The sequence below is a fragment of the Cryptomeria japonica genome, chromosome 4 (assembly GCF_030272615.1).
Source record: "Cryptomeria japonica chromosome 4, Sugi_1.0, whole genome shotgun sequence".
Classification (NCBI taxonomy): domain Eukaryota; kingdom Viridiplantae; phylum Streptophyta; class Pinopsida; order Cupressales; family Cupressaceae; genus Cryptomeria; species Cryptomeria japonica.
The window spans coordinates 656169352-656194255 of record NC_081408.1 but is presented as its reverse complement, the minus strand read 5'-3'; the positions used below and the strand labels follow the sequence as shown (position 1 = coordinate 656194255).

Genomic DNA, 24904 nt, shown 5'->3' with positions numbered 1-24904 from the left:
TTACCTGAATAGACCTTGCATTATGTGTTTTTAATATAGTTATTTTATTAGTGTTCTTATAAATAGCTTAAAGGCAATATTCTTACATTTAAATTAAAATGGAGTGCATGCTTTAGACTATCAATACACTTCTTTATACAGATAAATTGGTAAAACATTAGTAAAAAACATAGGCATTGTTGAACATAATCAATGCCATCAAAATCTATAACTGTATGCCCTAGGATGGAAAGGAAGAATGTGTGAAAATTAAAAAAAAAAGCTCAAACACCAAGAAGTGATAATGTAAGAACTCAACGATCATACAAAGTTTGCTTGTCATAAAATGTGAAAAGAAATATGTTGAGAATGTTGTCAAACAAAGATAATAATAGCCGTTTACAATATATTCTTGACAAAAAATAGCAAGAGCGCAATAGTCATAAAATCATGTAAGGAGCAGCCTATAATGACAGTACACGTTCACAAACCCTAGACAATAAATTGTATTTCCACTGTAGATGATGGTGTCAAACTTATGATATTAAGACTATATTGACCGCATGGTAAATACTTTAACAACTCGTCAAGGAAGTCATGGTAGGATAGGGTTGAATATAACCAAGATACTGAGAGAAACATCATTAGTGTAGAATCTTCAACTCATAAGTTATATTAGAGTAACGCACCAGAAGCTAATTATGGGGAATTAAGGATTACAAATCTCCAAAGGTTGATTTGATAAGATTAAAGCCGACGTTGCTTGAGGACAACCAATCTTGGGTGGGCTAGACTGTAATGTCCGCATTTGTAGGATATTCAAATTTATCAGGGCTGCTGTGTGCAGTTGCTTCTGCAGATATAATATTATACCCCATGAATATTCCATTATATCTTCTAATTATTTATTTGAGAACATTATATCATAAGACATCGCTAGAGTTTCAATATTAATTCAAATGTTCAAATGAATGAGTAGTATTTTATATTGCCAGCCGTTCACGTCCAAAAGGGAACCCCATGTTTAGAGGGGACAATTTCTGACAATATCTGATAAAAACTTGTTTGTCTGATGTAATATCCCTACATAAATACTTAATCAGATTAATAATGTTCTTATATCAATGTTAAATTGTATTATATATGTGCCGATCATATAATTAGTCATTACTGTTAAAAATATGAAAGTAATCACTATTGTCAAAATCAAATAACTAAACATTACTATTAGCAAATACAAGGGCACCGTTTTATGATGAAAAGGCATTGTTGCAACAGTAAATTGAATCGGGCATGATAGTAATAACAATTGGATCAGTATGAAGTGGTACGTTCTACATGAGACATGCCTCCTGTGACAACCAATCCTTTAAAAATAATATAAGATGCAAATCCATATTATTCCAGCAGGCATCGAATAAGGAGATGGGTATTCTGGTTAATATATTAATTGCTGAATAAAGCATTTGACATACAACCTGGTATGCTGAAATACTTACTATTACAATTCTGTTAATTCATTCTGATTGCATTTTGCAGTAAATTATAATAATGTCTCAAATGTATATATATAAGTTAATAACAGTAACAAGAATATGTTTATATATAATGCTTGTTACTACTGTCAGTATTTAAGAAAGTTGGGGATGGAGTTGCTTCCAAAGAGGGGCAGTCTAAATCCAATCAATCAGATGATTCCGAAGATAAGGTAAGTATCAGTGTCCCGCAAACTTTGAGGGCATGGTCCCAACATGGGGTAAGGCCTTGGATCTGTAAACTTTGAGGGAGCCTATTGTATTTTGCTCTCTAAGCGCTTTGGCAACATGATCATCTCCTTCTTCCTTAGGACTCGGTAGTAACAAGGATTGAACATTGCATTAGAAATTATGGATTATGAATAAAAAAATTAATTATTAAGTATGATAGATTGGGAATTAGTTCAGTAATAATTGATAATTGTTGGAAATATGACAGCTCCCAAGTAAGGGACATTACATTTCCACTCTAAGACGACCCTTCTTTTGCCGACTACATGTTCCCGGGATACATATGTCCGAAGTGAGAGCAGATTGATCAGTTTAAAGGCTCCATTGTTGGTCAACACACTATAGCAAGAGGATGTGGGTGATTTGCACAATTTGGAATCAAGTGTGAGGAGGCCTGGGATATGGGAGACCATTCCAAGTACTGTTGCAGCCTTAGGAAAAGCTACAGGCAGTTTGGACAAGAACGTGTTGGGTTTGAATGCGCTGGTAACCTGAATTACGCGCCTCTCAAAACAGCTGATTCTGATATACCAAATCTGCTGCTACCTAAGGTCAAAATATTCTTAAGACGCATGTTGTAATCTGCTTTTGGCCACAGCAAACTGTAATACAAAAAATAAATATAATAAGTCTTTTTATTAGTGCGAACTATGTGCTATTTTATCAATGAATGTTAAGTTTATCAATGTTTATTTATCATCATTGCATTCCAAAACCCATTAAACAAGCATGAAAAAAAATCTTGCATTCAGCAAACTCTTAAATAGTGTGCACAAGAACTGTTTGACGGAATATCCGAGAAATAAATTGATGAAAGTTGGCAGATATTGAGCATAGAAATTTGGGTAAGATCATTACACCAGGCTAAGTCAGCTAGGATTTGTTTTTCTTTTACATTTTTAAGTTTATTCTTTTAAAGTCTTTGTATAGGCACGTTGGTAACCAAAACCATATACCACTATAGAAGAAAGTCATTTGTATTGTTTTTTCTCTAAAACACTACATAGTGGCACATCCTAGCTGGTAAGTTTGCACCACTAATTACAACTATTTTTTTAAACTCTTCTTTTGAATTTGTTTCTATAGGTGCATTTTGCCTAACTATTTTGTGTCTTATAAGGAATGCTCTCCCTTTTTTTTAGCAAAACAATTATATGGCAAATGCAAATATCTAAAGAAATATTGAACTTCCATATGCTAGAGCATTGATGACGAGAGTCACACACCTATGGTCTTGGGCTATTTTTCAAACAAATCCAACTCTTTGTAAAGTTGCACACTACCAGGCATGTGCCACTAGTCATTAAAAAAAAAATTTGATGCCATCACATTTTGGAGATTATTCTTCGTCAACACACCTTCATGCACCTATGCATGCTAATGAAATGGAATGTTTGCAAAGTGCATTTGTTATCCCTCTTTGGCACATCTCTCACATTAAAATTCCATTGTAATGGTGTGTTGACAACCAAAGGTGTGCATAAATACTCTAACCAACATTTCTTTGTTTTATGGTAGAAACTAGTGGGGCTTTATATTGGCACATCAATAACCTTTGTCATGCATCACTAGCCTAGAAGCATTTAATGATGAAAAGTTTGCCACTTTGAATTGGCACATCTCGCATAATCTGCACGTGCCAATACATTGACCAAAACCTTTCCACAATGGCATACCTACAACCTCTCCCATGCACCTCCACATTGCCTTTGTGTCATCCTTTGTTGTGAGCATGTATCATTCACTATGCAAGAGTTTTCCATTCTTCTATGCACCTCACATCAATGAATCCTCTTCCTTAATCCAAACTATTTTTTTTCATTTTCAAAGACTTGTTGAACATAGCCACATGCCAATACACTATGCAAAATAGTTGAAAGGCTTTGGCTCCTTTCTTGAGGTGTCCCTACAAGCTTCTTTACATGCTTGTACATTCACCATCTTTTTCTTTGGCATATACTAAAGAATTTCAACATGCCAATAGATTGGCTTGTCCCATTGCATGTCTAGACTTCTTTTAACATTTAAATTAGCGAACCTGTGAGGTTAGAAAGATGAACCAATAGACCAATGCATAGAAAACAATTTCAAACACAATAAGGGTAGATAAATGAAGTATGCATTTGATAAGGTTGACAAAATACCAAAAACTTGTATGGAGACAACACTCTCAAGCCTGGCTTGACTTTCTCCACAAGATAAAGCACACAAATTAATAGCTTCATAACCATAGAAGTAGCTTTTATAGTAAGGGTCCTAAATGAAATTAAAACATTAAATTTAAACAAACAAAAACACGCAAAAATATGTGATGCATGATTATTATTTACAAGTTATATGCACGAACTAATATTATTATGCGTGCTAAAATAAAATAAAAATATTATGTCCATAACAGCAAATTGTCTTGAAAATCAGCTAATATATAAAAACACCTAACGTAATGGCCATAAAAGCAAGGCATACCTGAATTTCCTGCAAGACAAACATTTGCAACATCTCCACCAGAACAAAAGGCCCTTCCTATACCCTACAAAGTGAATGCCACATAAAATTCAAAAATATGTCTGTTATCCAGATTTGCATGATCACCTTCATAAGTCATTTCAAAAACTGGCATTTGATGATATAGGCTGTCTTAAGTCAATATGTGTCTTTGCTAAAATAATCAATCAAAACGAAATTGCTTAAGCTTGAATCTTTACATAAAATCAACAATTTGAGAGATACTCAATATGCACATAAAGATCATTTATGTATAAAACACCTATATCTAGCATAGTAACACATGAACACATACACTATAGAATATCCTTCTTGAAACAAGATGATATTTTCAGAAGAGCTTTTATAAAGGAAGATAATCTCGTCTATGTAGACTTGAGTTATTCAATCTGAACCCCCTTCCTTTTCTTAACAATTAAATGAACCCATGACCCAAGATCCAAGCAGATTGTCCTTCTGGTTGTTTCTAAATACCTATTGCAAACTGAAAGCATTTCCTATCATATTTGATATTCCACTAGGTAGATGTTTCCCATTAGGAAATAACTCCCAGTTGAGACTACAAATGTTGGTGTTGGAAATAAGCCACACCCGGACCGACGATGGACTGGTCCAAGAGGGGCCAGTAGCTCAGCGGTAGAGTACTCCAGCAGCGTATGGAAGGTCCTAGGTTCGAGTCCTAGCTGGTCCATGTCTCAACATGGTATCAAAGCCAGGTCCATGCTAGGAGCCCCAAGCACACGAGAGGTGTGGCTTAAGGGGAGGTGTTGGTGTTGGAAATAAGCCACACCCGGACCGACAATGGACTGGTCCAAGAGGGGCAAGTAGCTCAGTGGTAGAGCACTCCAGCAGCGTAGGGAAGGTCCTAGGTTCGAGTCTTAGCTGGTCCATGTCTCAACAACAAACACATGAAACATGTTAGTTTCAAAACCTTTGAAATTGAGGGAAAAACAAAGCAAAGCATACCATAGTGTCATATAAGCATTATCCCTCCAATAGAAACATGGGTGGCATTATGTTCTCCTTTTCTCTCACTTATAAAACTTCGATAATGAAAAAAATACAATTTAATAATATTTCTTTCAATTTTAAGAGCAATAGTTTAAAGATAGCAACAACTTAGAGAAAGCATCAAGCTGATGAGAAATGGACAGTTTCAATAAATTAAAAATTAAATAGAAAAGACATTTCTGCAAATTCATGTGTAAAAAAGTACACTAGAACACAAATAAGGAAGATTTTAACTAGTTTTCCAAAGATGTGCAGGTTTGTCTTTTGTTCAAACCATTTGATTTGCCTCAAGTGTCACCATAAGACATGGTACACATGAAGAAATGCCACTATGGACATGGTTCACTTGTGAACCTCCAAATTTTGTAATAGTTTAAAATATTGAGTCGCACAACTTGTCACTAACAAGCATATTTATACAATGTTATTTTAATCCCTTTCATTGATTGTATGCTCTTACCTTGCCCACATCAGAATTTCAATGATCAAAAGGTGCTAGGGTTTTCAAGCTTTAGTCATTATGAAATTACAAAAAAAAAAAATCAGAAAAATTTCAGTTTGAAACATTATAAACAAACTTCCCCAACTAAACGCATAGCACAAAAATCCTAGAAAGTGCATTGTTAGCTATGAAGAACACATAAACTTTGCTCTCTTGATAGCCTTATTCCTTCATTGAAGGTATTATTCCTACAAAAGGAACCTAACAAAAACTTCAACAAAAGATGGTTAATTGAAGGCATTACTTGTAAACAGTAAAACTACAAAAGGAACCTACAAACAACTTCAACAAAAGATGGTTCATTGAAGGTATTATTCCTTCATTAACCAAAAAAAAAAATGAATGTTGTATCACCCTCAACATATGTTAAAGCATATATATGGACACAAATAGCGACAACGAATTGGGAACAATACAAGCACTAAGGAAGGATATAATTTGAATAATGGAGGAAATGAAAGTGGAGAAAAAAAAAACAAAGAACCTCAACAACTATGATGCGCTAATTGTTAGTTTTAGTGATCAGATTCAAGTAAACTCAGAAATTAACTTAAATGTAAACACACAAGAGACACAAAACACAATATACCCTGGGAAAACCTCCCTCTTGGAGGAAAAACCCAGCATCAAAGATCCAGATCAAAACCCTTTAGTATGAGCAAATTACAATTACAATAAGGATCAGATCACTTATCTGATAAGACTCCCAATCTAGGGCAGTGCTTTGTCAATATGAATTCCTTTATGTGCAGACCCTAATCTGAAGATACACATGTAGGGTTTCGGCTGATATCACCCAACAAATCTACCAATAAGTCTGCTACCTGAAGATGCACAGATCCGAACTAGAATGGAGCTTGACATGCACAATATTTAGAACATATGTGAAGGAGATCTACAGCCTGGTCTGGCATACAAATTCGCCCAGCTGTTATGAAGCAATTCGTTGATTTAGTGAAGACCAATTTGCTAAAGAAGAGCAGAGAGGATATTCGCTAGGGCAAAATATTTGATTGCTAGGAATGATTGATTGAATGTATATATTTGATTGCCATGATTGTCTTACATAGGTCGGCCTAGCCTCCTTAGGCCGACTTCTTCATATTATTTTCCTTTTGACAAGTTTCGTGCCCAAATCAAGTTACATTTTCCAATTGGGCCCAACCCAATAATTTGATTACAAGTTATATAAATAATTGCAAATCACACATTTCATTTGGGGTTGGACTCAATTACAAGTTACATTACGAGTCTCCCTTACAATTAACTTAATCACAAGTTACATGGTGTGATTTTTGTTGATTTTCCCAAGTTTTATTGGATGTATTTTAATGTATATATCTAATTCAATCTGATACTTGCATTCTTGGAATTCTATGTATTCTCAAATTGAATAACATTATACTATATATATTCCTTTGGACAGGCATGTCCTTGAACGGACATGTCTCTCCTTTAATTATAATAATTTAATCAATATTATAATGTTTCATCAATCGATTATTAATTTAGAATAATATAATAGATTAATATTGAATACTAAATTTTATATGATTAATAATAATATAATAATATAACATAATAATATATTATTATTAATCAACATATATTATATGTATTCTAAATGATCATTCGACTCAAGCTACAAATATTAACACTCCCTCTTAGCTAGGGAGGATGATCAAACAAAATGTGTAGTGATCTCCCATGTCAACACTTTTGGCCCTCACCATAGATACACAAAACATAATTAACACTCCCTCTTAGCTAAGGAAGATAAAATCAATGCAAATGCATTAAGTCTAGATTAATTATGGAATAGAAAAAAAATATTATCTCACTATGATATCAGGAAGTATGGTATAAACAAGAATATCAAGGCACATAATATTCACCCTAACTCAAAAATATCATCCCATGATATTGGGAGTATTTGCATCAACCATATGATGCTCATCACAGGGGACCATAGTCTCAAGGTGTGAATTTGCCTCCGTCGGTGATTCTATCCATGATCTCTCACGTGGATTGCCTCAGTGGACGATTCTATCCACAAGCTCTTACGTGGATTGCCTTAATCGTTTGCTGTCAATGCTAACAGCTGATAGTTATCGGTGTGTTATCCTTGACAACCGATAACTATCAGTGTAGACTAACACACCGATAACTATCAGTGACTAACATAACACTACCCGATATACAACCCGATCTAATGCAATCCGATAATATATATTAATCGGAGTCATCATTATGTTAGATCGATATTCATCTAGATACAAGATTCATTAGATAGATGAACATGAGAAAGATGCATAGTATGATTTAATCAATAGTTTGGTCATATGCAAATATAGAATGACTATCAAGAATGATTCAATTGCTTGATGGTTTTATCATAGTTATCGATATGATAAATGATTGAATGAGAGACTTCATTTATCTCTCATTCAATCATTTATCTTACCGAAGCTATTATGCATTAACACTCCCTCTTAGCTAGGTAAGATGAATGTAGACAATATATTCAAGCATCATAATTTAATAGATAGTGATCATTTTAGTCATTCATGAGAATCATACCATCTAATCATTTGGTATGTAGTATCACCTAAACACGTGATCCTGAAGTTCATCACATCAATCTTGCGATTGATAGGATATCACCTAAGCATGTGATATTAGTATTGCCTACACGCATACTAGTTGTGATAAGTGCACTAACATTTTATACAAATGTTATATCACCTAAATACATGATATGAAGTATCACCTAGACACATGATACAAATGTCCATCACGTCAATCTTGTGATGACAGGATATCACCTAAGCACGTGATATCAGTATTGCCTAAACACGCAATACTTAAGGATAATCATATGAGAAAGATTTAAATTCTCATCTTATCCAAGTTGTGGTATGTGCATTAACATTTCATATGAATGTTTTACCCATAGATGACATACTCGCCGAAAACTCGGCGAGTGACAAAAACTCGCCGAGTTTTTGGGCCTGGCGAGTAGTAATGACTTCTACTCGCCAGGAAACTCGCCGAGTTTTTGGCGAGTTTTTGAAAAAAACTCGCCCGTGTTTCCAATACAGCCGATAACGGCTTAAAAATTCATTTGTTTTTTGTTTTCCAATTATGTTTTGGGCTGAGAAGGGGGAAACTCATTTGGAAGGCTTGGAAGGTGATTTGGGGTGGTTATTGAGTGATTCCAAGTGGATTTGAAGGGGATTTGAAGGGGATTTGAAGGGAAAATCAGATTCCAAGTAAGTTTTTTAATTTTTTTTTCTATGCTTTTTTAAAACAATTTGTTTATTTTTTGTTGCATTTAGATTGATTACAAATGATTCCTAGGTAGTCTAAATCATTTCTAAGTTATTTACACAAGATTTAACACAATTCTTGTTGAATTTTCACAATTTTTTTGAAGAATCTAGTTTTCAAAAAAAAATTCAAACCCTACTTTTTTTTAAAAAAAACTTCGAATGATGTCTAAATTTATTTAAACTAATGTAGATAGTTTGCTTAGCGCTAAATTGTTTAACTAAAATGTTAATTTTTTTTTGCACTTTGTATGTGTAGGTTAAGTAAGCATTAATCATGGCAAGGGAGCAATGGCCACTAGATCCATGCCCATCTGGATTTATAGGCACCCGTCCTAGAGGTGCTAGAGATGGGGCATGGAGGTATGCCTATGAGGGACCCGATCCTGGGTCAATTATATGCATAAAGTGTGAGAGAATACTTCATGGAGGCATCAATCGCCTCAAATACCACCTTGCAGGAATAGATAGGCATGATGCTAGAGCATGCCCTGGGACCAATGAAGAAATAAAAAGACAAATGAATGCCCTACTTGCAGCTGGGGAAGAGAAGAAACTGCAAAGGGAGAGGGCAAAACTAGCCATGAGATCAGCCATAGCTGAATCTCAAGGTGTTTCTATTGACCTTGAAGAGGAAGAAGAAGCACTTGAGGGCATAGTGGGCTCTCGGCGTGGCCCACGTATCCGCAAACTGACCATCAGCTCGCCCATTGCTTCTGCTTCCTCTAGTAGAGTACCTGGCCGGGGCCCTGTTCCACTTCCATCACAACGATCAGGTTCGATAGGTGATTATTTTGTGCCCAGAAACACACCTGGAGGACAACCATCATTAGAGGCTAGTGGATGGAATAAGGAGGTACATGAGAAAACTGACATTGCAGTTGCTGATTTTTGGTACTTCAACAACATTGCATTCAATGTGGCGGAGAATGCTTATTGGTTGAATTTGGTGACTGCTATGACAGTTTTAGGAAAGGGGTACAAGGCCCCTTCTCGCAGGGATTTGAGTGGGAGGTTAGTAAATTACTACATAGTCCACTTGATTTCATTTTTAATTATTTTTTAGATTTCTTGTTTATTAAATCAAAATTGTGTACTAATACCTAATTTCACTTTGCACTTACAGGTTGCTCACAAATGCAGTTGCTAGGGCAAGAGAAGTGATGGAGGATCAAAAAATTGATTGGGCAAATTATGGCTGCACCATTCTTTCTAATGGGTGGACAGATGGCAAGAACCGCACCATCATCAATTTTTTGGTCGCTTGCAAGGACAATGTAGTGTTCTTGAAATCTGTCGATGCCTCCAACAAGGTGAAAAATGCAGAAACATTGGCTGGAATGTTGGAGTGTGTCATCATGGAGGTGGGGGTAGAGAATGTGGTGCAAATCATCACAGATAATGCAGCAGCATATGTGTCAGCAGGTAGGATCCTTTTGAATTATCACCTTTAGGCATTAGCAATATTCTCATTTGTTGTGGGCTTTGTTTTACTTGGTTGCATATTTCTTAAGAATAAATTCTTCTTTTGCAGGAAGAATCCTCCAAGAGAGGCACCCCACTCTTTTTTGGACACCTTGTGCAGCACATGTCCTTGACCTTCTTTTGGAGGACATAGGAAAACTTGAGTGGGTGACTCCAGTTGTGGAAAATGCAAGGAGGATCACCAAATATATCTACAATCACCCTTGGGTCCTAAATTTGATGAGACAACACACGCAAGGGAAAGATTTGGTGAGAGCTGGTGTCACAAGGTTTGCAACGATTTTCTTGACGTTGCAAAGCATTCTTGTTGCATTGACTTCTTTGAAACAAATGTTTGTGAGTGGAGAATGGCTTAACTCACCTTATTCAAAGAAGCCTGAAGGAGAGGCTGTCGCATGCATAGTCTTCGACAACCAATTTGCACAAAGGGCTGCAGAGATTGTGAAGGTTGTTACTTCAAAACTTTAATTTTTAAATTTTAGTTATTCTTGATTCAAGTCTCTCATTACTAATTTGTAACTTCATTATTTAAATTTTGATCTTTTTGTAATTTGTATTTTTCAATTGTAGGTGTCAGAGCCCTTGGTTCGAGTTCTTCGCTTGGTGGATGGGCATAAAACCCCAATGGGATATCTTTATGAGGCCATGGATAGGGCCAAAGAGTCTATCAAAAATTACTACAAGGGGGATAGGCTCAAATTTGATCCCATTTGGGAAATTGTTGATAGGAGGTGGAACAATCAGCTTCACCAACCCATTCATGCAGCAGGGTACTTCCTCAACCCTCGTTTTAGGTTCGGGGGTTCTTACTCAGATTCGAATGGAGAAGTCATGGAGGGCCTCAGTACATGCATTGAGAGGATGGTACCTGATGTTGAGGAGAGAGACCTCATTGTGAGTGAGCTCCAAAATTATGAGGGAGGAAGGGGTAAGCTATTCTCTTCAGAGCTAGCTAGGAGAGGAAGAACCACTCAAACCCCAGGTATAACATTTGCCATTTGGATTTTGGGATCTAAAGACTAAAATGATTGATAAATTATGTTTTCTCTTTTCTCTTTGCTTTCTAACTTTTCCATTTTATTTATTTTGCAGATGCTTGGTGGCAAAATTGGGGTGGAAACACCCCACATCTCAAAAAATTTGCCCTCAGAGTCTTATGTCAGCCTTGCAGTTCATCCAATTGTGAGCGCAATTGGAGCTTGTTTGAAGCAATCCACACGAAGAAGAGGAGCAAGTTAGCGCAGAAACGGCTCAATGACCTTGTCTACGTGCAATATAATCTTCGATTGCGCGTAAAGAAGGTAGAGGAACTAGAAGGTGGTCCAATTGACTTGGATGATATAGATCCTTACAGTGATTGGACATCACAGGAGCAGCCTCCATTGTTTTCCGACACTGACATCACTGATTTGGAGAGGCAGGCTATGGAGGAGGGGGGTGGATTTGGTTTCAAGCTGGATGACATTGAGGAGGATGAGGATGAGGATGAGGATGAGGATTCATTGCCAGTGCCAGAGGCAGGTGGAGACATAGCTTCATCCAGGATGGAGGATGAGTCTCAATCAACCATACCGAGCGAGGAGGCACAGTCACGCCCAGTCCCACAGCAGACTTATACGACTAGACAGTCTAGACCCTCTAGTTCTACCTCTCCCCATGTTTTTGCTAGAGCTGGGAAGAGGAAGTTGTAATTGTAATTTGTGATGATGTATTTACTTTTGGTTTTACAAAAACTATTTAGTAATTTACTATTTTGCTTCAGGCTTCCAGCCATCAGCATTCCTCATGAGGATGCGATTTTGTAGACACTTTGCATTTAAATATATCTAGAATCAGCTTGTTTCTTTTGTGTTATCATTTATTGACTCATTGGATGCATCTTCTCATTAAAAATTGCAAAAAAAATGCGTTTTTTACTAAGTTTAAGTGTGTTTTTAAGTTGCCGAGTTTTTCGCCGAGTTTTTCCAAGTTTTTCCCGAGTTTTCGCCGAGTTTTTTTCCAAGGGGCTTGGCGAGTCGAGCCGAGTCGCGAGTAGTTCAACTATGGTTTTACCACAACACAATCATGGCTTCATCCATGATTCACCAAAGATCCACCATGATAACTGGTTTGGACATTATAAGATCGTCACCTTATAATGTCTCCATACAAGTGTTCAGTATCTTGAGAGATCGTCACCTCTCAGATATGAACCCAGGGGATAAAATCCAAAAATGTCCTGTCATGACAAAGAAGTTTACACATTAAACATGCAAATACAAATTGCAAAGAAAATTACCTTTCTATCATACCTAAACCTTTTCTGAAGTGATCAACCTTCACTCTAAAAGAGGTTTTTTTTTTTGTCAGAATATCTGCAGTTTGATCTCCAAGGGAAAACCCCCCTACTCGAGGGAGAAGCACCCAGCATAAAATGTTTTCTTTATATATCAAATATGTCTAGCAATAATGCAAGATACGGGCCCAATATATGTTGCTTCACTCCTTGAAGCAAATTTCACAAGAGCAAATCTAATTGGCCTTCTTCAGAGGATCAATCTTCTCTAACTAATATATAAACTGCTCTTCACATAAATTGAATGGATCAGAGAATGAGTTTGCATCTTCTATATATATGAGGGAGGCACCCTTTCACAAGGGGTCGGTCCTTAATGACACCATTTGTCTCTTCACAAGGGTGACCACTACAACATCAACACTCCCTCTTAGCTAGGGAGGAATCCTTGTTAATAATATAGTCATGAAATGACATCCACCATGGCTACTCCTAGAGAGTGGAACACGATTCATCACGGTACTCAACATGATGATATCCTGTAATATCCCTTGGCTAATCTGACCCTGTTTCGCTTATATGAACACCAAGGAATATTGTCAAACATTTGGCATACAATGTTTGAAGCCGCTGTAGTGAATTCTTTATTTGTCTTCTTTGGGTTTGTAGGCTGCAAATGAAGTTATGGAAAGCTTCTAACAATGCATAGTTGTTATAGAAATGATATACTAGCTGTTTTAGACCTTTCCACACATGTGTAATGACTGAAATTAACTAGTACAGCTAATTGACATTAAGACAAACACTTGTCATGCATCCCAAAGTACACCTACAGCCATTAGGCATTTAAGCAAACAATTGGCATGAAAGCTAAATGGCTGATCAATGTTGAATGTTACCATGAATGTGGAATATGCAAATTATATCTCCATTTAACATATGCAACCTCCAAATATTTCATGATATAATCATAATAGAAAAATGATGCAATGAAGTAATGATTTTCTAATACAATGACCATAGATAGAAAACCTGGTATTTCAATGGCTGCCTTGATATATTGGTTTGATTCTCCTCATATGCAAATCCCTTGTCAAATATATATAGCTGTTCAACCTTTCTAAATCCCCTTCTATAGAACTCAAACTACTGTAGCGCACTGTTCACGGCACTGTAGCGCACTGTTCACAACACTGTAGCGCACTGTTCACGGCACTGTAGCGCACTGTTCACAACACTGTAGCGCACTGTTCACGGCACTGTAGCGCACTGTTCACGCGGGTACTATTCACGCGAGTACTGTAGCAGTGGATGAAAAAGCTTGATTATTGCAGCAAGCTGAAAGAAAACTCTGTGAACGTTCTGTGATAACTTCTGAATGAAGATATCTCTCTGAATGCAATAGATCAGCTGATATTTCACAGCCTCTGAACTGCAACACTGAAGATGGCTCGTTCTCCAATGTCTGTAGACAACTGAAACCCTTGGCTTCGTTCTCCGGAAGAAGACTTGATCAAAAATCCATTTCATAACATAATGATCTCAAATCCCAATGAAACCCTTATATCTCCTCAAGAGTTCGAATTTTCTCAATTAGGTTTTATTTAAATAAATTCGAACTTTTCTTTTTAATTTTTCAATAGTTTTCGAAAGCACTTTTAATTATAAAATATAATTAAAAGTGGCCCCTTCAATGATGGGCGACCCCTTTAGCAAAAATCACTTAAGTTATAATATTTAAAATATTATAACTTTATAACATAAGCTCCAAATAATTAATATTTAATTAAATCAATTAAATATTAATATCTCTCTCAACATATGCCCGATGCACGAATTGTCTGAAGCTGACGAAGAAGGAAGTGATTCTGCACGTGACCAGACCATACTGCTAAAAATAGCAGGGGTGCTCCGCTGAGTGCTAAAAACTGTTAAAAATAGCAATCAGAGCAAATAGAGTCCGAACGAAAGCCAACTGATAACAATCTGACAACTGAAGCCAAGCCAAGCTCCCTCAAGACCCTCTATCCATCCTATCAGCCTACGAGGGTCGCATAATAGGCTAAATCCACCGAACTCTGATGCTCGCAAAATTGGGGACATTACATATCCATCATGGCTACTCCCATGTATGAGAATGCATATGAAGTATGAACACAAGTGCCCATCACAGAGTTGCTCAACATGATGTTTTCATCTCATCATGACGTTCACCATGGCTACTCCCAAAGGGTGGAACAAGGGCCTTCACCTCAAACTTCTCCCTCACAGAGAAGAGTGTATTAACAAGGGCTTGCTCCTCAAACTTATCTCTCACAGAGAAGAATGCATTAAGCATATTTTCATGATGGTGTGGCTCCCTCTGATATCAACCTTCTGACCTCCTTGTCTAAGGTTGCTTCTAATGAAATGTTAGACTCCCTCTGAATCTGATATCAACCATCTGACCTCCTTGTCTAAGGTTACTTATGATGAAATATTAGACTCCCTCTGAATCTGATATCAACCATCTGACCTCCTTGTCTAAGGTTGCTTCTAATGAAATGTTAGACTCCCTCTGAATCTGATATCAACCATCTGACCTCCTTGTCTAAGGTTACTTCTAATGAAATATTAGACTCCCTCTGAATCTGATATCAACCATCTGATCTCCTTGTCTAAGGTTGCTTTTGATGAAATGTTAGACTCCCTCTGAATCTGATATCAACCATCTGACCTCCTTGTCTAAGGTTACTTCTGATGAAATATTAGACTCCCTCTGAATTTGATATCAACCATCTGACCTCCTTGTCTAAGGTTGCTTCTGATGAAATGTTAGACTCCCTCTGAATCTGGTCTCAATCATCAATTCGTTTATAAGCATCAATTTATTTCTCCCTTTAATTCAATTTTATTGTGCTTTTGTCCTGAAGGTATGACAGAGAGAGATTCCAAATAGCTCATAAACTAAATTATCTCGAACAGAAATACCAATGATGGAAGCATACAAGATTTTACTAGCCAATATTATAGCATAAATTACAAACTCAATAATTCATGTGCCTTAATAAAACATGGAATACTTATCTTAAGTTTAAAACATTTCCTTTCATAAGGTGAGCCCATATAAGAAATATCACGCATGAATCATCTCTCATCATAATTCCCTTTGAATGATGTAGAACATTTTCATAATTTTGATCAACACTTTCATTATTATCTGCCACACACAGTCGTTAATAACTTTTGCAATTTACCAGATTTATCCAATCTCTTCGGTGAGATGTTAGAAAATCTAATTACAAACAATTCCTCCAAGTTATAGCCAAATCCAACGGTTAAAACAGAAGTTATGACATTTTTCCCAAAACTGCTAACCCTAGGTAGGGTTTCAAGTGACCTGCACCAAAGTCGTCATATCTTGCACAAAACTGAATCAAATTTGATGAGATAAACATATTTGAAAACTAGAAACACAGATCTTTCCATCCATATATTATAGTCCTCATTTTGAGGCCAACCAAGGGCCGTGCAATGGCATATTTCAGACAGAAAATTCTAAAAAAACTGAATTCTCCAACCCTCTCCAACCTCCAAATTAAACTTCACAGGCCTGAGCTCTGATACCATGTTGTTTTTCCCAGGTTTTATTGGATGTATTTTAATGTATATATCTAATTCAATCTGATACTTGCATTCTTGGAATTCTATGTATTCTCAAATTGAATAACATTATACTATATATATTCCTTTGGAGAGGCATGTCCTTGAACGGACATGTCTCTCCTTTAATTATAATAATTTAATCAATATTATAATGTTTCATCAATAAATTATTAATTTAGAATAATATAATAGATTAATATTGAATATTAAATTTTATATGATTAATAATAATATAATAATATATTATTATTAATCAACATATATTATATGTATTCTAAATGATCATTTGACTCGAGCTACAAACATTAACAATTTTGGGCCAGCCCAATAGAAATTTAATCGCACGAGTTATACACCAAATTTGAATTGCATTTATGCAACATTTAAATTTGAAACATAATCCGAGCTAGCTATAATTTCAACATGTTGATTTTAGTGATCAGATTTAGAATAACTTAGAAATAACACAAAGCAATCACACAAAAGAGACAAGACAACAAGAATACCCTGGGAAAACCTCCGTCTTGAGGAAAAACCCAGCATCAAGTCCAGATCAAAATCCTTTAATCATGAGCAAATTACAAGTACAATGAAGATCAGATCACTTATCTGATTAGGTCATCAACCTAGGGCAGAGCTTTACCCTATCTAAATCACTGATGTGGAGGCCCTAATTTGTTGATCCCACAAGTAGGGTTTTGGCACCACAGAAGAGGATGATCGCTGCTCTAAATTAGTGAGTTAGACAACTCAATATCGCCCAGCATAGTCACCCATAATTGGCACAAGTATGCTCCACAATGGTGACCAGATTCGGGTCTGGAATGGAGCTCAAAATGATCAATAGTTCGCCCAGATATAAGGTAGATTCACAGCTCAGATTTGATAATAATTCGCCCAGCCACAAGAACAGAAATTCGGCAGAGTATATGAGGTTTGGATGCCCTAGGACAGATTTGTGATCCTAGATCAGATTCGCTTCAACAAGAAACCAATTCATTGAAGTTCGCTCACACTTGATGAATATCCTTTCGTTAATGATGATGATTGCAGTTGGAAGCAAATCACATAAGGTAGAGAGATATATTTTTGCTTGTGATTGATGATTTGTGATCCTCAAATCATCTTGCTTATTTATGAATTCATGTCAACAATAAACCTTGGTCGGCCTTGCATATTCTGGCGCCAAGATATAATTTTGAATTTACAAGTTACATATGGGTCCTGACCCATATATAATTTACAAGTTAAATCAATTGCCCAAATAGGACCTGCCCATTTTATTACAAGATACAAGTATTGTAATCACTTAAGTTATTACAATATATATTTGTCATCAAATAATTCGAACTAGCTATTTAATTTCAACACTTCCTCTTAGCTAGGGTGGATTATAGCGAGTAACCATATATTGTAATAACACATCATGGACTTCTTTCATGATATCCATCATGCACATCCGCAGAGGATGGACGTGAGATACAACCATAGATATCCATCATACACATCCGCAGAGGATGGATTCAAAGAATATGGTCATGGATTCCTTCCATGATATCCATCATGCACACCCGCAGAGGATGGATCCACCTTGCACTCCGCAAAGGGTGGGAGAGGTATTATACCTCAAAGAAACTACCACCTTGCACTCCACAGAGTGTGGTCCCACCTTGCACTCCGTAGAGGGTGGAAGATATACACAATGTATCATAGGAGCTGAAAACTCCCTCTTAGCCAAAGTATATTCCAAAGAAACAAGGTACACATGTTAGTTTTATCATAAAACATAGAATTATGATCAAGAACATCCTTGTAATAATCATATAACAATTGTAAATTCAGAACTGATTTGAATTCAAATGTTTAGCCATACTCTCTCAAATCCAACACTAGATGTAAATTAGATTTCAACATCAATGGTTAGAAAACAACAATATGTTTAAGCTTTACAAAATATAATGCATTCACTAAGTATTATGGGGAATATGTAACTCCCTCTTAATCCCTATCTAAGTCATAAATTCATAAAACTTGTTGATTTACTCTTACTTAGGAAATGGACCCATAGCATAGTTTAAAAATCTATCAACTATATACTTAATTGAAAGTGAGAGTTGAAAGCTTGTATAGGCTTTCATATCTAATCCCGATGGCATGAGCTGATTTGAGGTTGGACTCCTTAGGCCATGCAAGAACTCTTCCTTTAGAAAATACAACCTAATAACCTTTATCTTCTAGAGCAGATATAGAGATTAGATTCCTTTTTATTCCAGGTACAAACAAAACATTACTGAAATGAAGGGAAATACCAGAATCTAATTTTAACGAAGTAGAGCCAAAACCTTTTACTGCATAACGAGCATTGTCACCAATAGTCACATGAAAGTTGGACTCCAAATCTAAGAGATGTTCCCAATAGCCTGTGATGTGTCTAGATGCACCACTGTCAATCAGCCACGTGCTACTATCTAACTAAACATTGCTTGACAAGGCTGAGACAAAGAGGAAATCTTCATTATTCTATTGTTCTGAGACTTCATTTAGGTTTGCTTCTCCTTGTTCGAGTTGAGACTGACAGTCCTTTGCAAAGTGACCATACTTGTTACATCGGAAACATCGTATGTGAGACAAGTCCCTTGGCTTCTTCCTTGAATCAGGATCAGTGAGTCTGAAATCTCTATTTCCTTTGAAGTTATTCTTCTTCCAATGGCCACCTTCCTCCCTAGCTGAGAGGACATGATGAAGATTGTCATGAGGGCTTCTGATTTTTCCTTTAGCAGCCAACAGTGATTCTTCTTGAATGCAATCTCCCCTCAATCGATCAAATTGAGGAAGCTCAGCTCTTGCATTGATTCCTTGAACAAAAGGTTCCCATGATGGAGGAAGACATGATGAAGATTGTCATGAGGGCTTCTGATTTTTCCTTTAGCAGCCAACCGTGATTCTTCTTGAATGCAATCTCCCCTCAATCGATCAAATTGAGGAAGCTCAGCTCTTGCATTGATTCCTTGAACAAAAGGTTCCCATGATGGAGGAAGACCATTTAGAGCCATCATAGTTAGGTCCACTATCTTCAACAGTCTTCCCAACAATAGAGTTGATCCTTTAGCTCTGAGATCCTCATGAAGTAAGCAGCTACAAGTTCTTCCTTCTCTAATTTGATGTGATTAAGTTGTTGCCTTAATGATAGTATATGACTGGTGTTGTTGATCTCATACATCTTTTCCAAAGTGCTAAGCATTTCTTTTGCAATCTTCATTTTGGAGATGCTTGTCACAATATGATCTTTGATGGAGTCTATAATTATCCTTCACGCTTGGTAGTCCTTCTTCTTCCAAGCTTCCTTTTCTTCTTTGCCACTAGTTTCAGCAGCATCCTTACTAACATATTCAGTAAGGTCATTCAAGGCCATCATTATTCTGACCTTCCAAGAACTGTAGTTGACAGAACCTTCCAACCTATCTTCAGTCCTAAGAAGCCATGAAAACTGAACTTTGAACAATAGGTTACACTGAAAATTGATAAATCTGATCACAACTATTTACGAACCAAGCTTTGATACCATGTTGATTTTATGGTAGTGCTCGTTAACTACAGGCAAACATCAGATATGTTACCTTCCCAACCATAGACGATAAGCTCTTATCGTCACCCCCAAGCATCAAGTCCAGATCAAAATCCTTTAATCATCAGTTTGAAACATTACAAACAAACTTCCCCAACTAAACGCATAGCACAAAAATCCTAGAAAGTACATTGTTAGCTATGAAGAACACATAAACTTTGCTCTCTTGATAGCTTTATTCCTTCATTGAAGGTATTATTCCTACAAAAGGAACCTACAAACAACTTCAACAAAACATGGTTAATTGAAGGCATTACTTGTAAACAGTAAAACTACAAAAGGCACCTACAAACAACTTCAACAAAAGATGGTTCATTGAAGGTATTATTCCTTCATTAACCAAAAAAACATGAATGTTGTATCACCCTCAACATATGTTAAAGCATACATATGGAAACAAATAGCAACAATGAATTGGGAACAGTACAAGCACTAAGGAAGGATATAATTTGAATAATGGAGGAAATGAAAGTGGAGAAAAAAAAAACAAAGAACCTCAACAACTATGATGCACTAATTGCAAAGGCAAAACTCACATCAGAATTAATTGTCACAAGGAATTGTTCTGTGATATTAGTCAAGTTATAGTCATTCAATAAAAGAGTTCCCATACAATTCGAAGAGTAAGACCACATAAGTGCTCTTTGCACAAGAAGAGTAGTTGACTCTGCCCAAAACACCACTGAAACCACATAATAACAAGTATCTCTAGGAAGCTATCAAAGTCGAAGAGGCAATAATAATAACAGATTCAATAGTACTAGAGGAGCTTGGAATCAAATACAATACAACTCTAAAAGACATCTTAATTATTCCATTCATTTTGTCATCTAGGAAGACTTATGGAAGGGATGATGTCGTCAACATATTTTGTCTTAATTATATTTGTTCAATTGGTTATTCCCAACTATGTGTTAATTATATGTCGAATTGTGGGAGTTATTGGAAATCTGTTTCTTAGTAGTTGTCAATGCTTTTGGTTACTTGGCAACCAACAGAGATATTATATAGATCTCTTCTAATTAGGGAAAGTAGTTTGAACTTGTGGGTGTTCCTTCAAATCAAGTTTTATATGAGAAAATATATTGAATCAATAAAGCAATTATTGGTATCGCTTTGCAACTTTGTAAAATCCCTTGCTAACTCTGATCCAAATTTGCTGATTAGGCGCTCAAGGAATATCGTCAAACACTTTGCACACAATGTCTGATCTTGCTGATTAGGACTTTGGTTTACCTTGCTATAAGTTTGTATGTTGTAAAAGATGTTTTTTGAATGCTTCCAATGATGCAAGATGGATTATTAATGTAATAGAAATGATGTGCTAACTGTTCTTCACCTTTCACGTGCATATAAGTGACTGAAATTAACCTGTGCAGCTAGTTGGCATATTGTCAAACACTTTCCATGCATTCTAGTTAGCCAACATGCACTTAGAGCAACTGGGATTTATGACAAACACTTGGTGTGTAAACTAGAACGCAACTTAAAGCATATCAACATGATTGCTGGAAACAATGAAACTCCACCAGAAATAATGATGGCTGGCTATAATTCAAATCTTTATTAATTCCTCCTTCAAAGACTAATACAATGACATGCATACTAGGAATTTAAGAATTAACTTGGTATTGTGATTTCAGAATTTGCAGGCAGCCATATCAGTCTGATCATAATCTTTTCTCGCAGCAACAATGGTTCTTTCTCAGCAAAAACCCACGCCAATATCCTTTCATTAATTAGGCGCTAACCTGGATAGAGGAATGAGCTCAAAAGCTAGGCAATAAGAAAGCCTCATCAAGCACTTGGGAGTAAAAGAGGTACATCATTCATCACGTCAGAGACAGAAAAGAATCAACCAAGACGCAGACGTCAGATAAGGTGGCATCCCAGTCACTGCTCCTCCAGTCAGATTGGTCCACCTCAGCATGTCCAAATTCAATGCACCTGACTCATCGGAGGCAGCACAAACTTCAGTGTACCTACCCCTGCTTCCTATTGGTCCTCGCTCCGGGAATGTAATTTTCTAATTGGCTAAGAAAGTTTGTTGTAACAAACCCTAATTAGGGTTTCTATCTTGTAATCCTAGCCATTGATTCTAAGTCAATCAGAGTCATTTGTTTGTAAAGGGTTCTCTATATAAAGCCATGGCTCCTCATTTGTAAAGGTTAATAGTTAATTGTTAAAAAATAGGAAATAGTTAGAAAGAATAGTCAATAATTAGTAGCATTTTAGAGTAGAGTAGAAAGAGAAGGCAAAGATTGTTGCCAAGATATTGTTGCAAGAGACTTGTAAACTTCATTGAAGAAATGGTGAATTCTATGGGTCGATTCAACAATTTGCATGGTCTCTATACTTCTCAAATTTGATCTCATGTTATTAGGTGAATGGAAGAAATTTGTATGATCAACGGTGAAATTCGTATATCCATACTACTAACGGTTTGTTGATGGCAGACTTTCCTTGCGTAGTCAACTAGAATCATTCAGCTTAAGCTTAACTTCAATTATCGCTTCTTCATTGATATGCATCAACCTGACGGTGTCCATGCTTGTAGCGGTGATCTAAACATCATAAAGCTTTCCTCAGAAGATCGCACTAATCTTGTGGAGATGATCCTAGGATGTCAAAGCAAGACTTAGTTAGAGTTTCATCAAAGGTCATCCATTGCTCTTACATTCTTAGTGTTAGAAATAGATCCCGTTTCAACCCTTATCCTTTTTTCCTTTTTCAAAATCAAGGGCTAGTGAAATTCCACGTTCCAGTAATATCCAAAGCAAATCAGACGCTCAGGTCATCAAGTGTAAGTCCCCTTGTGATTCCAGCAAAATCACATCGTACCGCAAAGAGCTTATCCACACGTAGAGAACCTACATATCAGAACCTTGGAGTTACTCCGACTGATCCTTCGGCAAGATCTTCAGCAATCGGGAAACTTTGTTAAAGAGAGGATAAGATACCTTGGTATTTTATTCTGTGTTCGCATGTGCATAAAAAACACATCAACGGGTATGTAAGGGGTTGTACGGCCTGAATTAATGGAGCCCAGCAATGAATAATTTTTGCCCTATGAATAACCTCCTCTCCATCAGAAAATCTGCTTGAAACCCTTGATTAAACTTCCTCCAATTTGTACAAGTATGGCCTCTAAGTGAAGCCACTCTGGTTTACTACCTTCAATGGTTGTTTCACCACCTCTAAATAGCTGCAACACTTAAGAGTTGACGTTCTTCAATGGCTGCAAGTGCTGGAAATCCTTGGTTTCTTCCCACCGCTCAAGAATGAAGAATAACAAATGCTCAATCCTAAAGATTTCGATCTACTCTTGGCACTTTATATAATTCTCATGAAGGAGGTTGATTTCCTCAAAAAAAACACCTTTTAATCATTTAATGGATTTTCAAGTTTGCACTTTGATAATTTATAAAAGCCTCCTTGGTCTAGGCGCTCAACAATTAATTAAATATTATGGCCCCCTTTTAATGATGACTTGAACGGTTGAACCCTTCATTTAAACTGCAATTATAACATTATTTTATAATATGCCTTAAATGATTAATTATTAATAAAGTAATATTTTATTAATAATTAAAATAGCATAACTCCATGAATACAAATCATTTCTCAATTCCATCTAAACCAGGGGGTCAACCACTGCATCTGGTAGCCTTGCTAAAAATAGTAAGGGTTCCTCTCAATCAACCCCTAACTTACTATAAATACTAAGAATGAGAAGCTGAGCCCTGAAACTCATGCAAATGCCAAGTTTGAAACTACTGAGCATTGGAGTAGGAAAAATAACCCATTCACTGACTAGGTCTCTGCCACAAAGGACCCTCTATCCAACTCCATTAGCCTACGAGGGCCAAAATAATAGGCTAAACCATCCAAAACAAGTTCGAGCTAAAAAGGGGACATTACAAACTTCTAGTATAAATCATTTATTTATAATTATTTTTTTTACTCTGCAATAGATAGTTGTTATCATCTTTATAAATAAACATATAGAAGTCCAAGATGCCTCCTATTATCTCTTTTAACCACCATCCACCTTTGTATCTCCCAATAAAAATTATTGAAAGCAAAATGTTACAAATTTTATCCATCTTTTGATTACAGCAATATTCCCAATTTTCTTTCCTATTTAATAGTTATTTCGTATCTCACTATTTTCATTTTCCTTTCCAGACAACTATTCATTTGCATACTGTGAAAAACACCCTACCATTTTACATGAGTAACTCAATAGGAGCTCAATTCGCATCATTATAAGAGCAAAACTTCTCTCAATAAAATAGAGCACCTAAATTGTTGGTTTCATTAGTGTATAGACATACCTTGATTATCAATACATTAACATTGTTGTCATTCTCCCACTTCAAAAATAGCTCTTTCAATCGACAATTCTGCATAGTCACAGCAGTCAATGCCATCATCACAGTCCATTTTAATAAAAATAAATACAGGGTCAATTTTTACTTTCAACAACCTATATATAAAGAGGACTGGAAATAAAAAGTACAAGAGACACATAAGCAGAGATGAGAAGACATATTGATCTTTTGTCAAGAAATGCTAAATATGATTACTAAACAAAACCCGGTTTTAGTTTTTTGCTTACAATACAAAATTAAGATATTTCATTTAAGAACAGCTAACGATCATCCAAAAATATGATAACTTCTCAAAATTAACTATTATTTGCAAATAAAATATGCTCTGTTATTGGGAAGTCATTGAGAAGAAAATTCTTGAGACATGTTTCTTCGCTACAAAGAGAAT

At 36.2% G+C, this 24904-nt stretch overlaps 2 protein-coding genes across 2 annotated transcripts in view; one reads left to right on the top strand and one right to left on the bottom strand.

The window, feature by feature from the left end:
• The window catches only part of LOC131053574 (3-hydroxyisobutyryl-CoA hydrolase 1), a 236623-nt gene that overhangs the window by 107154 nt on the left and 104565 nt on the right, over positions 1–24904 (bottom strand). The window contains exons 4-5 of the mRNA XM_057988201.2: positions 24460–24528; positions 4212–4275 (exon numbers count right to left, since the gene is read on the bottom strand). Coding sequence (XP_057844184.2) covers positions 4212–4275; positions 24460–24528 — 133 coding nt within the window. The remainder of the gene's footprint in view (positions 1–4211; positions 4276–24459; positions 24529–24904) is intronic.
• On the top strand, positions 11198–12428 carry LOC131875509 (uncharacterized). The gene is made up of 2 exons (XM_059220021.1): positions 11198–11559; positions 11670–12428. The coding sequence occupies exons 1-2, from the start codon at positions 11202–11204 to the stop codon at positions 12266–12268; spliced, it is 957 nt and encodes a 318-aa protein (XP_059076004.1). The 5' UTR covers positions 11198–11201; the 3' UTR covers positions 12269–12428.

Coding starts and splice junctions, on each gene's coding strand:
- LOC131875509 (XM_059220021.1), top strand. CDS start 11,202: ATGGGATATCTTTATGAGGCCATGGATAGGGCCAAAGAGTCTATCAAA. Junction 11,560..11,669: donor AAGAACCACTCAAACCCCAG/GTATAACATTTG, acceptor TTTATTTTGCAG/ATGCTTGGTGGCAAAATTGG.